Genomic DNA, 13,943 nt, shown 5'->3' with positions numbered 1-13,943 from the left:
CTCCACATCGCCCTCAAAGGCACAGACAACTTTACAGGATCTAAGCTCTATATATTACTTTTTAGAATCCTCTCACTGTGAAATTGCTGGAGATCTCATTTATAGCTTTGCACACAGTCCTGGTTCTGTAGGAGTATACTGGGAAGGGGAGGGAAGTAGGAGAAGGAAGGTGAAGAGGAGGAAGGGAAGGAGAAGAAAGATGATGATTGTGGTGGGAGAGGTGGGAAGGAGGAGAGTAGAAGAGAATTTGAGAGCAGAAAGAGTTCAGATAGGAAGGGTGGGAGGCACCTAATACTTACCCAAACCAGAGTAGAAGAGACACTATGGCAGTTTTTCATTTTGCCTGCTGTAACCTCCCACATTTTAAGTGTTAAGTCTGAAATCCCAGAGTGTATAAAAGGGCTTGGGGGATGACTCTAAAATTTGGTCGTTTTCCCACCCATCCCTCTGGTGGTTAATGGGAAGCTGGGCAGAGGAGTTATCCTAAAATGATGTTACCTATATCGGGTTTCTGCTTTAACACCTCTGCTTGGCACCAGCGGGACAAATGCGACGTGTAACAGTGGGATTGCTTAGAGATGCATTTGGGCCGCAGTTTCAGGAGCAGCATCCTTTCCTAAATGAGAAAGGGGGGAAATCGGTATAAGAGGGAGCTCGCAAAACCTGGAAAACCAGCTAACTCTCGTTTGCCAATGGCTTGTTTATTAGGAATCACGAGCAAAGAAAAACACAGTCTTTCCGTTGCAGGAAAGCCAAATTACTGCATCTCAGGGCATTTTTGTCTGCTTTCCACATGCGAGACAAATATGGATGTGGGGGATCATGTTGACAAGCAATTCGTGGGCTGTGTAAAAGTTGACAGAGAAACCCCGCCTCAATAAGTGAGCCGTTCCTAGCATCGACACCAGCTTCTAAGATTTCCTCACCCAAGCCATTTGAGAGCTGAGAGTAGAGAAGAGGGAGGGGGAGGGAAAGTATAGGAGCAAGGGATTGAGCATTAAAGAGATTTTGCCTAGGCTGATTAAATCATTTTATCTTGCAGTAACTGATACCCAATGGCCAGGAGTTTAATGGTGTGGAGTAAGGATGCTTCTTACCATCATTACGGAGCTATCAGGTAGTTTCCAACTGAAGTACAATAAATGCGAGTGTTCTTGGCGTCCATTAAATCTGTCTACTCTCGACTCCAACCCCCTTCCCCAATCACACACACTGCTAGTACTAAAAGAATTTGCAGGAAATGTCTGTGCATTTCTTTTACCTTCCAGGGTAGGAGTCTGTAGCAATGGGAGCAAGTAGAAAGGGCAGCCTCAGCTCTCATTTGTGTCTGGCAGCAAAATCCCGCTCTTTTCTGGTTTTCACTGGCTACCTTAGAGCATCATACTCACCCCAGAACTGAATGATAAAAACTGGTTTTTGAAAAAAATAAAATTTAGAGTTACGTTAATACCACATAAAGGCAGGGTTCTTTTCTTTCCTGGTTTTAAGAGAAAGAGTGGCTGAGCTTTTCCAGATGAGAAGTGGTGTTGCCACATATCAGTTCAGAGAGCTCCATTTGCTTGTTCTTCCGCTTCTTCCTGTTCAGAGGGTATAGTTGGGGTCACCTTTAGGGAATTCTACGATTTTCTTTGCAGTTAAAGAATGCATATTACCAAGACTAATCCCCAGTTATCAGGGTACCCCAGCTTTCCTCCACCTGCCAAAATGGGGATGGTCTGGTTTTTACCAGCTCCGGAGCCCTTTTTATTTTATTATCACTCCCCTTTCTCTTGTGCAGGTCTGCACTGCAAAGTCTGCAATGGTCAGGTGGCAGATGCTTTCGTTCTTTCTATTTCTTCCTCCCTCTAGGAGAAAAGTAGCAACCACTCTCCTTCTAACCACCCATGTCTCCCTTACACACTTCTTTTTTCCCCGTTCAGCTCTGGAACTCTGAGTGAATCCTGGGGCGGGGGTAGGGGTATGGGGTGGGGATGGAATTAAGTCTTACTGAAAAAGAAAGCAGCATGAGAAAAAAAATCAATGAAATGATTTAGGAAATGGAAGAATGGGTCCCTCTGACAATACTGTAATTAAAAGCTCTCAGAGCTGCAAAGTGGGAAGTTGATGAAAGAAAGCGCACCTTGTGAATGGAGTCTTCCCTAGCCTATTAGGGCCACTTTCACAGATGTTAGAGACTTAATTTAGGGATGGGAATCCCACATCCTGAATAACCACTCTTCTCTCAAGAGGAATCAGATGTCACAGCTCGGCAGTGAGGGGCTAAATTCTCTTCTCCCCAAAGACTTAAGACTCTGGAAGTGAAGGAGAAAGCAGTTGCCTTAAGCATGGCTTCAGGTGAAGAAGTGGTCGTCTCCAGGAATTGAGGTGGAAAGTTAGCCAGCTCGGGAGCTTTTAGTTGGAAACTCAGAATTGGTACCAGAATGGGACTTGAAACTGAACACCCCGGTCCCCTTCGCTGAAAGCCACCACAAAGCCTGAGAGAGCCCGGACCCTGGAGCACTGAACTCTGATTTCGAGGAGAAGCCCTGGATCTAATTCTGGCCCCTCATCCCTGCCCAGACTAGCCTCAGACAGGGTCCCCATGCCCTGCCTGGGAGGTACAGACTACCTTCACGTTTGGAGACACCGTCACTGCCGCCAAAAAGCATCGTGTTTGGGTTCTGTGTAAAGGCGGAATCGGCGGGATAGACACCTGTGGCAAACAAAAGGGCAAAGCCTGTCGGGAGCACTTAAAAAAAGATGTGCACGGAGGTGAGTCTCAAGCACCTCCCCAGGTGAAGCAAAAGTCTTCATCAGACTAATGAGATTTTGAGAGAGTTTGAGAAGTTTCGCCAAGACATGCTGGCCCCGGGGTATGGCTCTGGGTATGCCTGTGTGTTGGTTTGTGGACATTCCTTTAAGAGTGTGTGTGTGTGCGTGTTTGTGTGTATGCATGTGTGTGCATGTGTTACCTGGATGAAAAGCTTCAAAGAAAATGCCAGAGTTGAAGAGGCTGATCTTGGGTCAACATCTCTTGTGACTCTATGGCTTCAGGCCATGTCCGCAAAGGCTCAGATGTACTCTGACCCTCTGTGTGCCTTCTCCACTCTAATTTGGCTCAGGCAGGTTCTTAGAGTGCCTTTGCAACCCAGTTTTCGCTCTGCAGGAGCGGGAGCATCTGAGTCTCAGACCACCATCTTCACCAATGGAAAGAGGTATCTTCCCCTCCACCCCACTCCCAATTACTCACTTGCAACACGGAGGAGCCAACTGGTTTATAACCAGGAAATTGAGAGACCAGGTCTGGAGCAGAAAAGATATGTGTTCTAAGGCAAGGGTCTGGGGCCTTCCCAGGAAATCTTACCCTTACATTTATTGGCTCTGAACTGCTGTTGAATTTGGAGCTTAAAGTGACTCTTTTTGCAAAGGGATTCCACCACCCCTCAGCGCCACTTCCATCCACTCGCAATAACCCTTCAAACTAAGACCTACTCTGTCTCTAGAAGTCAGTGAGCCTCCAAGACACACAGAAATGCAGACTGCAATTTAGCAAAGCTTTAGTAGCCTACTGGGAGAGTAACCCACTGGCCTTGCGCGTAGTAACCCTCCATTTCCCGGTAAGCTCACTAACTCCAGAGTCATCAAGCCTTCAGAGAATACAAACTCTGTCCCCTGTGCGATTGTTGCAGTGTGTTGATATAAACTTTTTAATCACTTAGAAAATCAAACCCTCTTGGTTTAACAGGAAGACTTTGGTATCTTACAACAATTTCTGAAGCCAGTTGACTTCTTTCAAATAATATCGGGAACATAGCTTTCATTTTTTTCAAGTTATTAAGAGACCTAGAAGCTACAAGAGCTACCCTTCAAGGGGGGCTGGGAGAGGGAGGGGAAGGGTGCACCGATCAACAAACACAAACAAGACTTTGAATATGCCCACAAGGTCCAGAAAATGGGATTAGGGGAAAGAGAGAACATTGTACTGATGAAAAATTATAACCAATGTTTAAGAACCACGACCCAGGCACTCCGGGAGGGCTTCTGCTAGCCCCAGCAAAGTCGAGGTAAGGGAGGCGGGAAGGCGCTTGCTTTACGCCTAGTGACAGCTGGAGTAATGGCTGGAAACCCAGGGTGAGGGTGGGGGAGGGTGAGGCGGGGGGGGGGGTTGTCAGTAATTACTAACCAGGCTCACCGGCCTTCGCGACTTTAGAGCGAGGGCGTTCTTTTTTGTGCGCCCAGCTGCGCGCTCAGTTAGCTGCTGGGCCTCGGGGCATCCTGGAGCCTGAATGGGGGGTTGGGTCCTTGCTAGAGAACTTTAAATCGAGGTTCCTAAAAAGCTTCTGAACTAGAATCTCCCCAAGGCCTCATCCTCCCAAGACCGTGGAGCAAAGGAAGGCTAAGCGAGACTGATTCAGGACCAGCAACCCTCAACTACTCGACCTGCACTAGGGACCTGGCAAAACGTGGGGGGGGGGGGGTGCAGAAGAGGGTAGTAACGGAAACGAGGATCTACCTAATCTGTCTGCACAGGACTGCAGCCTACCCCACCACCTCCCTTCCCTGTCCACAGAAGTGCTAACCCTCAGAATGTGCACAAGATCCCTTGGGCCCCAGAGCCCTGAAGTTAAGTGAACACCGAGGTATCTGCCTTGGACGTGGCGGAGAGGAGCGGAGAGGGTAGAGAAGCTAGGTTCGCCACCTCCTCTCCCGCCTCCCTCCCGCAGGCTGGAAGCCTCACGTAGTCTGGGATTTTTTTTTTTTTTTCAGAATAATTGATGGGTCCAGTTCTCCAGAGCTTTCCCGGGGAGAGTGCGGCGGACCGCGCTAGAATTTAAATAGACGTGATTAGTAAAACGCAAGGGGGCGAGGCGCCGGGGCCTCTTTCCTGCGGGGTTCCCGGCTGCGCGCCTGGCAAGGCGCCTGCTCCCCCAGGCTCTCCAGGCCTCGCGGGGCCGGAACCTGCTTGTCCAGAGCCGGAGGGGCGGCTCTGCTCGCCACCCCCAACCCTTTGGACTCTATCCCTCACCCTCTTTTAGTCCAGTTCTCACAAGCGCGCACCTGGAACTGGCGGAGAGGAGAGGGGATTTAGGAGGCAGGGAACCCAACGCCGGCCAGTGTAGTGTGTTAGGTGTTGAGCCGGAGGGTGGGATTAAAGATCTGGATTCCTCCTCGCCGCCGGAGCCGGTCAGGCTGGCGCTAACCAGTCGCCTCCAAAAGGGAAGAAAGCCTCTGGCCGCCGGCTGTCCCCACGCCAGGCTTCTCCCTCTCACTGTTCCCTTTCGCTACCTCCGCCCCAACCGTCGTCCTCTCTCTAGGCCGCTGAGCGGTAGCAGCCCCAGCCGCCAACTCAAGGATACTCTTCACTTACCCAAAGCTCCGAGCAGGTCCCCTCTGCAAAGAAGCCATCTAGACCGGGAAAAGCCTTCGCGTTCGCTCTCGCCCACACCCCTACCTCATCGATTTGTTCCTGAAAAGGGGGCCGTGCATTCTTATAACAGCTACAGCCAATTAATATTGCATTAACTCTATTTAAACACACACACACACAAAAGCACCAGAATACTGCACCCTATCAAAGCCATCTATTATTCACGGAAATGTAATTGGAGACCTAAGATATGTGTGTTACAGGGCAATGGAGGAAAACAGAGTCGTGACAATATTTCAGAAAGGAAGGGGATCCGAGGGTACCTAATATTTAATTTCAAGTCTGTGGTTTTCTAATTCGAGATTAAAAGCAGTCACGTCTTTGAAGCCAGACACTTGGTATAAATGTACAGTTAAAATATTCTATTCCACGGTCCCTAGACAGAGCTCTCGGCTTGTCCCAGGCTTCATTAAATTTTTATTATCATCCCAGACTAGCGCAGGGAATGAGAGGAAAGACTGTCCATCTAATTGCAATTGATAAAAAAGGGGCTCTTAGATTTTCCCCCTCATTTTAATATATTAACAGCAGTTTTCTTCTTACTTCCAGCCTATCCCTTGCCATGTGATACACACAATCAGATTATCACACAGATACATTTTCCACTCCCCAACAGGCTCCAGGTTTTGCTGTCTTCTCTGCCCTTTGAGAAAGCCTGGGGGGTTGGTGGGAGCAGAGGGAGAGAGGGGAGGGAGGCTGGCTTCAGAAAGTGCTGCTATATGGGGAAAAAAAATGACATCAGCTCTTGAAGCATCTGGCGAAAGATCAACGAGAGACAACATTTGCACTAAGCTGGTTCTTCCTGTGGCAAGATGAAAGCATATTGTTACCCAAACAAAACAAACAGATTATTAGACCAGGCTGCACTTTTCGACAGCCTTTCCACTGTGAAGGATGAAAGCGAAAAGCAGCATTTTCATTTTCCTTCTTTCTCACTGCAGCCTGATCCCTCTGCCCATACACACACACACACACACACACCCCTAACAAACGTTTGTTCTTCTTGAAACCTTCTTCATGTGCTACTAATCTGACTGTCACACCAGAGGACCGTAGATATGTGCGCGTGTGTACTTTCGTTTGGGGAGCCGATCTCAACAAGGGTGCTTTAAATTTTGTTTGAAACTGGTGTAAATAAAGCTTTTCATCTCCAGGCGTTGAAAGCACAGAATAAAAACCACAGTTTGCTTTCTGAGCAGCTTCCTATTATCACATCACCACTTAATTTTATTTTATTCTCTCCAAGTTAAATAGAAAAGACTGGCTCACAGGGGAGCTGCCATGTGCCTACAGACTGGGGATGTCAAGCAGAGAGACTCACTGTGCAAAGTTAATTTCAATTCCCGCAGAGGATTTCACATTCCGGCTGCCTCTGACCCACAGTAATTAGCTGAGATAACTAATGATTACTTACTTATTCCTCGTAATTATCTGGATTTAATAATTCACTGTGTAATTTATTAATTCACTCATAATAGTCTTTCAGTAGTGGGAATGGCTCCTTTAAAAGGGTAAAGCAGGGGGAATTTAGTGATTTCTTTCCTATTGTCATAAATCTATCTCCTGACAAAGGTGGACTTCAGGAACAATCCTCACAACTATCCAAGAATCTTTGTCTGTCTTTTTGTCCTATCAGGATACCAATCCAAGTTATTTTTCCCCCGTTCTGTTGCAGCCCCTCCCTGGGAGGCCAACTGGAAAGCAAACTACAGTTTTGAGTTCCAGTGAGGATCATTTACCTACAGGAGTAAACGGTTTTCACACACAAAAAAATTGCAAAGACGAATTTCTAAACTTACTATCATGGCTTGCCTAGAAAATTTTGAGCTTCATCCTCTGAACACTATGCTTTTAAAAGTGAAGTGAAATTTTCAATGCCTTTTCCAGCATCTTATTAAGAGCTTCCCCCAAAAGATTAAAATGGTTTATTTAAAATGTAAAACAAAGCGCTTTACCCCAACTCTGTTTTTTTGGCAAAATGCCAATTCTCTTGGCAAAGAAAGGTCCCAGGATCTGTCCTTGGTAGCAAAAAAACTTAGTTACACTTTATTATTTAAGATCCATTTTCAAGAAAAAAAAGAGTATTATATTTATGTAACTATTTCATTTGCTTTTTCCTATTTCCCTAAATTACGTGTCAATGAAAATCTGATACACAATTGACCAACTGATTTAATATCAAATATCTGAAGGAAATTTCATTCTTTCTGGGTAATGTTATAATGTTTTGAGATAGAGAGTACTTACATATCAACCAGGCAACCAGGGCTTAAATAATTCTTCCTGTTAGTCCCTTGCTTCATCCCAGTCTGGATTCAGATGGTCACAATGAATAAAAAGATTTGATCATCTTGCTTGAAGTTTGTTTGTTTAATAAACTACATTATTCTGAAACATCAAATGTAGGATACCTAGGTATGCCGCTAAGTCAGTAAGTTAACTGTGGACCTTGAGAAAAAAAATGAGGAAATGAGTCACGAATGCAATGGATTTAATTAATATGACAAAGATTTTCAGCCACATTTTGCTATTTATTCTCTGCAATATTTTGAAACTCAACACCAAATGGATATTTCTCAACAATTTTAACATGGTTCATTCTATTCTTACCTTTAATTTCTTCTCCAAAGACCAACCTCTTCTCTCCAAATTTCTTTGGTATGTCTCTCTTCTGTCATCAGTAAATACTTACAGAATGTATTTCTTTTTAAGATTTTCCTTTTCCCACAAAATGAACACATTTTAGCAGGCTCTGAGAATGGGGAAAAAAAATCCTATCTTGTAGGCAACAGAGTTTGCTTTGGCCTTGTAATAACCCAGAGAAGATGAACTTAAAGTATGATAGTTTTAAAAGCCTGGGGAACACAGGAGACAATAATTATTGGTGAATAGGGGTAAATATAGGCCTTCACTTTCAACTATTGAATAGACAGTTGCTGGTCTGTCACTTTCCTCACAACAATTTTGGACATGCATGCAAGCTGTCATGTACCTCAAAATCTATCAAAAAGAACACATTTTAATTCTATTCAATATAATCCTAAACTTTTATTACTTCTGCAGGATTTCTCTCTTCATTTGAAGATCTCATCTATTTGTAGAAAGAGGAACACTAAAAAGCTTGTCTTTCTCCTCCTGTTCCCCCCACCGCCCCTACCCAACTAACTCACCTTTCTGTTAACACAGATACCTTGGTTCCCTCAATAACACTCACATATATTATTTATTGAAGATAATTTTCATTCTATATCAACAAATCTGATCTGTTACACATTCAGTTCAGGTCATTCATCTTCTCCACTCTGGGGTGGGTGGGGAATAAGTAAGCAAGCAGGAAGTTCTCTCCCTGAAACAGCTTAGACAAAGATGTGTTAGAGCGAGGCTAAGTCCGGTGGTTGCTATCCATGGTGCTGAAATTCGTACCCCGCATAGTGAGAGACTGGAGGCTGACAAAGACGACTTTAGGAAGGAAAAGCCAGAGGGGGGACTTTCAGCCTCCAGAATGTAGGAATAAGACTAAACCATCAATATCACTATACCTGAACTCACAATTATTTCTCTAAAATCCCTACAATTTTCAAAATTTCTTTAGGCACTTACACAATGTATTCCATTATTATCTAAACAAATGCATGGATTTTGTTTAAGCATTTTGCTTACTTCAGTTGTAGAAAAAAAATGTACCTCCACCCTTCCACTACCCAACTTTCACAACTCTTTTTGTTATATCTGAAAATCATAACCAGTTTTCCAGCAACACTTAATCCCAACTTGAATGACTATAAATAACTTTCATTGACTTATGGAATAGTTACTAATCTCATCCCCCAGATATAAGACACCCCAAGACAGTTCCATTTTACAGAGGTCACATCTCAGTCTAGCAGAATTACTCCTGGAGTATGACCTGGTTCCTTCCTCTTATTTGATCTATGGGTTAGTACGATGTTCTCATCATTAATAATGTAAATACTTAGGCCAGAGTTTTCCTTAAGAAACTTTGAAACCCTGGTATGTTGTTCAACTCTTGTAGGGAGTCTGAAAATTATTAAATTGGGTGAGGAAGTCTCTTTAGACTAGAGTCAGAAAAAGAAAAGCCTATGCATTCAATGAGCAAAACTTCTTTGTCCCAAACCACCCATTAGGTAGACCTCCACCAACTCTGGCATCTGGGTGGCTCACAAATGCGGACAAACATTTGTTCCTTCTGACCACTCAGAATCTCCTTCTCAGCCCCACTCTGCCTCATGCAGGAATCGAGTTTCCCTAAAGATTATGAGAAGTGTTTGGGGATGCAGGAGAGAAAAGGAAGGTTCTTCCTAACCCAAGAGCTTCTTGCTCTGGCTTGGGGCACCATTCTCCAGGAGTGATGACTGAACTGAGAACCATGATGGGCCAGCCCCTAGGCTCCAACCAGGATACTGTACTCTCATAACCCAGGCTTTGGGTCTTGCCACACTTTTCCCAGAGCTGCTAAAAAGTGAGCAGGACACTGTCTTCCTTTTACTCATAGGAGTTAGGAGGGAATGGATAAATTGTTACCATCCAACACCTCTGCTCAGAATGGCTGCAGATCTGGAGAATACACTCTGAGGGAGATAACTGGAGCCAAGTACCACGATCTTAACTGGGCAGAAAAGCAAAGCACCCTGGGAGATGAGCTCCAGCTTTTAAAAGTCCATTATAAGCCCTGTTCATTTATACTTTTCCAGAGAAACACCTCTTACTAAGTCCAAACCAGACCTGGATAACAACCACTTCTCAGTTAACCATCAAAAACGCGCTTCCCACCTTAAAAGATTTCCCACCAAAACAAGTCCCACATAAATGATTAAACGACATTACGTTTTTAAAGCCATTTAATTGTAATAGCACATTTTAATGAAAAAAAGCAGCATACTTTGCCAATAAAACGTTAAAATCATTTCTCCAATGAAAGACAGTCAAACAACACCGAAAATAACATAATACATTCCCATAGTAAATAAACCGTCTATTAACAAAAACAAGAAACCAGGTCATATACAGAACTCAAGACTTCAGAGAGCCTCAAACAGAATGGCAATACAGCAAAGTTTGTAAGAATATATGTGCATCATTTTGAATGAAATATTTACAATAGATAAGGTACCAGTCATTGTGTACCTACTATTTTTGTTCCAAAAGAATTCTACCAATGTGAATTTACAAGCAGTGCACCGTTTCTCTTATCATTCAGGTTAGTTTTTCTACAAACAAACCTCCAAAAGGAAAAACCAAAAGATTACTGTGAATGTTAAAATGCAGCAAACAAAGCAATTGAAAACTGAAAGTGTTGAAATACCTTGGTAAATCTTAGAATCTGGAAGGGCAAACACCAAATGGCAAATGTACCTAAAGCTAGAAAATGATGCATTATAGTATTATAGCCATGTTTCCAACTGTTTCTTCTCTCCTAGTAGAGGGGTGTGTGTGTGTGTGTGTGTGTGTGTGTGTGTGTAAGGATGACTGAGAGAGTACGTGTGTATTGTGGACAATGTAGGAATCCCCATTAAATATGTAACGAGGTAAACAATACTTGAGACAGTGCATCAAGTCTGCACGATTAAGACATCCATTACTGAGTGTTGACTCACAAATCAGAACACTACCAGTAAAAGCAAAGAAAAAACAATCTTCATTCAAAGTGAGAATATACATATGGGCCAAAGGAACCCAGTATAAGAGCAAAGCTGTAAAAATTCAGTAAACTTGTCAAACAAAAATTTTTGAAGCTCACTAGCCATACGTTCCCCCCCCCTTTTTTTAAGATTAAAGAAGTTTAATTAATTAGAATGTGCACAAAATTGAGTTGCTAGAGAGATAAATTAATAATTTACAGAGGGTTGCTGGGCAATAATCTAATACGTAATAGCTTTCAAGATCAGTGAACACGGCAGGCGCAATTCCTTTCTTAAGCATTAACACTTCAGAGAAGGAAAAAGGGGGTAAGAACCACAATAAAAATATATATATATATATAATATACAGTGTAAATGCAGAAAATCTGCCATCTTTTTTAAAATTCAAAATACTTTAGAGATGTCTCTATCACATTAAGCATCAACTCTAGTTTAAAGTTTCAGTCCTGAATCAATTTCTATTTCTGAAAAATAGCTGCAAAGTGTACTTTTAAACTTGAACAAAGGTGATGTCTTTAAGAATAAAAACAAATCTTACTTGGTCATTCTCGGGGCCTTTTAAAAGGCTGTATCGTTTGCCTTCCTGCAAACAGTCAGCTCCAGATTTTCTCTGATGAAGACGAGGTGTCTTTTCCCGGTGGGGTTGAAGGGACAACTTTGCTACAAATTGACCAATCGCTTCTTTTGTTTTTTCTTGCTTTTCAGAAACCGTTTCACATTCTTGCGGGGCTCAGGCTCAGGGTTTCGCTCGTTCGCTCCCTCTCCAATCCTCACTTTCTCTGGATTCACATTTACCGGAATTGTTTCTGCTCGCCGAAAGTGGAAAGAAAAGAGGCAGGAGGGGATGGGAGGAAAAAGAGAGGACGCGGAGGGAACCGTCCCTGGAGAAGCCAAGGGTCTCCTAAATGCCCGCGGAATATTTCATCCTTTTCTGTTTCTGCCTCTGGTTGCAGAACCAGACGCGCACCACGTTTTTCTTAAGGTCCAGCTTCTCCGCGATGGCAGCGATCTTCTCCGAGGAGGGCCGCGGCTGGATGGCAAAGTAGGCTTCAAGCGAACGCTTTTCGGGAGCCGCGATGGATGTACGCTTGCGCTTCTTCTCCGCGCCGTTGAAGAGCTCAGGTTTGGTGAGCTTCTCGCGGTGGGACTTCTCGGCCTCCTCGAGCCAAGCTTGCAGGATGGGCTTGAGAGCGATCATGTTGTTGTGCGACAGCGTGAGGGACTCGAACCTGCAGATGGTGCTCTGACTAAGCGAGCCCACGCCGGGGATCTTGAGGTTAGCCAACGCGGAGCCCACGTCGGCCTGGGTCACCCCCAGCTTGATGCGTCGCTGCTTGAAGCGCTCGGCGAACGCCTCCAGGTCCCGAGGGTCGGCGTCCACGTCGCTCATGCAGCCCATGTGCGAGGGCAGCCCATGCGCGTGGGCCATGCTGAGCGCTGCTTGGTGCATGGGGTTCATCGTGGCCATGTGCGGCGCGTGCGCCGGCGTGGACACCACGGTGCCGTCGGGGCCTGCCATGGCGCCCAGGGCCAGCCCAGGGCTCAGGTGCTCCAGCAGCTCGCCCTCGAGTGCCTGGTGCGGCTGGTGGTGGTGGTGGTGATGGTGGTGGTGGTGGTGGTGCGTGCCGGCTAGCGCGGACGGGTGCGAGATGGGCACCGACGAAGAGGAAGCGGCCGACGTGCACGGGATGGTGTTCATCGTGTGGTAGGTGGCGTCCGGTTTGAAGGGGCTGTGGTGGGGCGGGTGGTGGTGGTGGCTCTTGCTCTGGGAGACGATGTCCACGGCCGCCAGAGCCTCGGCGCGGGCCAGCAGACTCTCATCCAGCCCGCCGAATATATTGCTCTGCAATTGCAAGTAGAAGGCACACATTACGCTCAGCAGGGAATTATGCGTGCTCTCCCCGGAAGCCCCGGCCCGGCGCTCCACACCGCCGCCGCGCCTACAGCATTCCCAGAACGTTAAAATAATAATCGTAAAAATGATAGTAATAACAATCCTGAAAATTGAAAGTGAGGAGCAAAGAAGGGAAGTCACCGGGAGAAACTGAGAATGCAGGAGGAGGAAGAAAGTGACCCGCAGACATAACACAACACAACACGCGCACAAACAACATTCCAGGTCATAAAAATTAATATGAAAGGCAAGACCCGCTGAATACATAAGAGGGAGAGGGGGGAAACCGGTTGGAGGTGTGGGGTGATTTGCTGTGCAGACATGAAAAAAACATCAAGCAGATAAAGGGGGCTGTCAAAATGTGCCTTTAAGCGGTGATTATGCAGAAATACGCACCGGTGGGGCTGGAAGACACGCTCTCCGCATCGCCTCGGAGCCCCCGCCGCCGCCGCTGCTGGCGCTGCTACTGGCGCTGCTGCTCCTGCCGCCTCCACCTCCGCTACCGCCGCCACCGCCGCCAGCATTGCTCGAGTTGCTAGGGGAGCTGGCCGCGGGCGCCGCGGGCGCGGAGGAACCGGGCGAGGCACTGTGAAGTGCCGAGTACTTGGGCTCCACGTGCAGGCTGCCGCCGTGCGGCATGCTGAACGCCTGCTTACTGTTCAGGGACATCATCATCATCTTCCTGACCGCCCGCGCGCTCGTCCGAAGCGCACCGGCACCGGCTGCAGAGACCCTCTTGAGAAGCCCGGGGCTGAAGCCCGAGCACGGAAGAGCCGTGCAAAGTTGCACTCACTCGCCGCCGCCTCCTGGCTCTGCGCGCTTAGTCCTGGTAGCGTGCTACTCCGCTGCCTCCGCCGTCAGTCTGAGCGGTCGCCGGGCTCTGCTTGACTGGCTGCAGACCTTGCCGCCCGAAACTGCCCGGGGGCCTCGCGGCCGCAGAATTATACTCCCCTCTCCACGCGCCTGCCCCCGCTCCCCCGCC

At 46.3% G+C, this 13,943-nt stretch overlaps 1 protein-coding gene across 2 annotated transcripts; it reads right to left on the bottom strand.

The window, feature by feature from the left end:
* Window positions 1-11,872: 11,872 nt before the first annotated feature.
* Window positions 11,873-13,639, bottom strand: POU4F2 (POU class 4 homeobox 2). Of its 2 annotated transcripts, XM_010597209.3 has the most exons (3): window positions 13,547-13,633; window positions 13,362-13,399; window positions 11,873-12,920 (listed from the first exon to the last, which is right to left on the bottom strand). In XM_010597209.3, exons 1-3 carry the CDS (start codon window positions 13,631-13,633, stop codon window positions 11,969-11,971), a joined length of 1,077 nt encoding a protein of 358 aa, XP_010595511.1. In that variant the 3' UTR covers window positions 11,873-11,968. The 2 variants fall into 2 exon arrangements, with proteins under 2 accessions (XP_010595511.1, XP_003417593.1); XM_003417545.4 differs by having other exon boundaries at window positions 11,873-12,910; window positions 13,358-13,639.
* Window positions 13,640-13,943: the final 304 nt, after the last annotated feature.

The sequence above is a fragment of the Loxodonta africana genome, chromosome 13 (genome assembly GCF_030014295.1).
Source record: "Loxodonta africana isolate mLoxAfr1 chromosome 13, mLoxAfr1.hap2, whole genome shotgun sequence".
Classification (NCBI taxonomy): Eukaryota; Metazoa; Chordata; class Mammalia; order Proboscidea; family Elephantidae; genus Loxodonta; species Loxodonta africana.
Note: the sequence above shows the minus strand (reverse complement) of the source record. Positions and strands in the feature narration are given on the sequence as shown.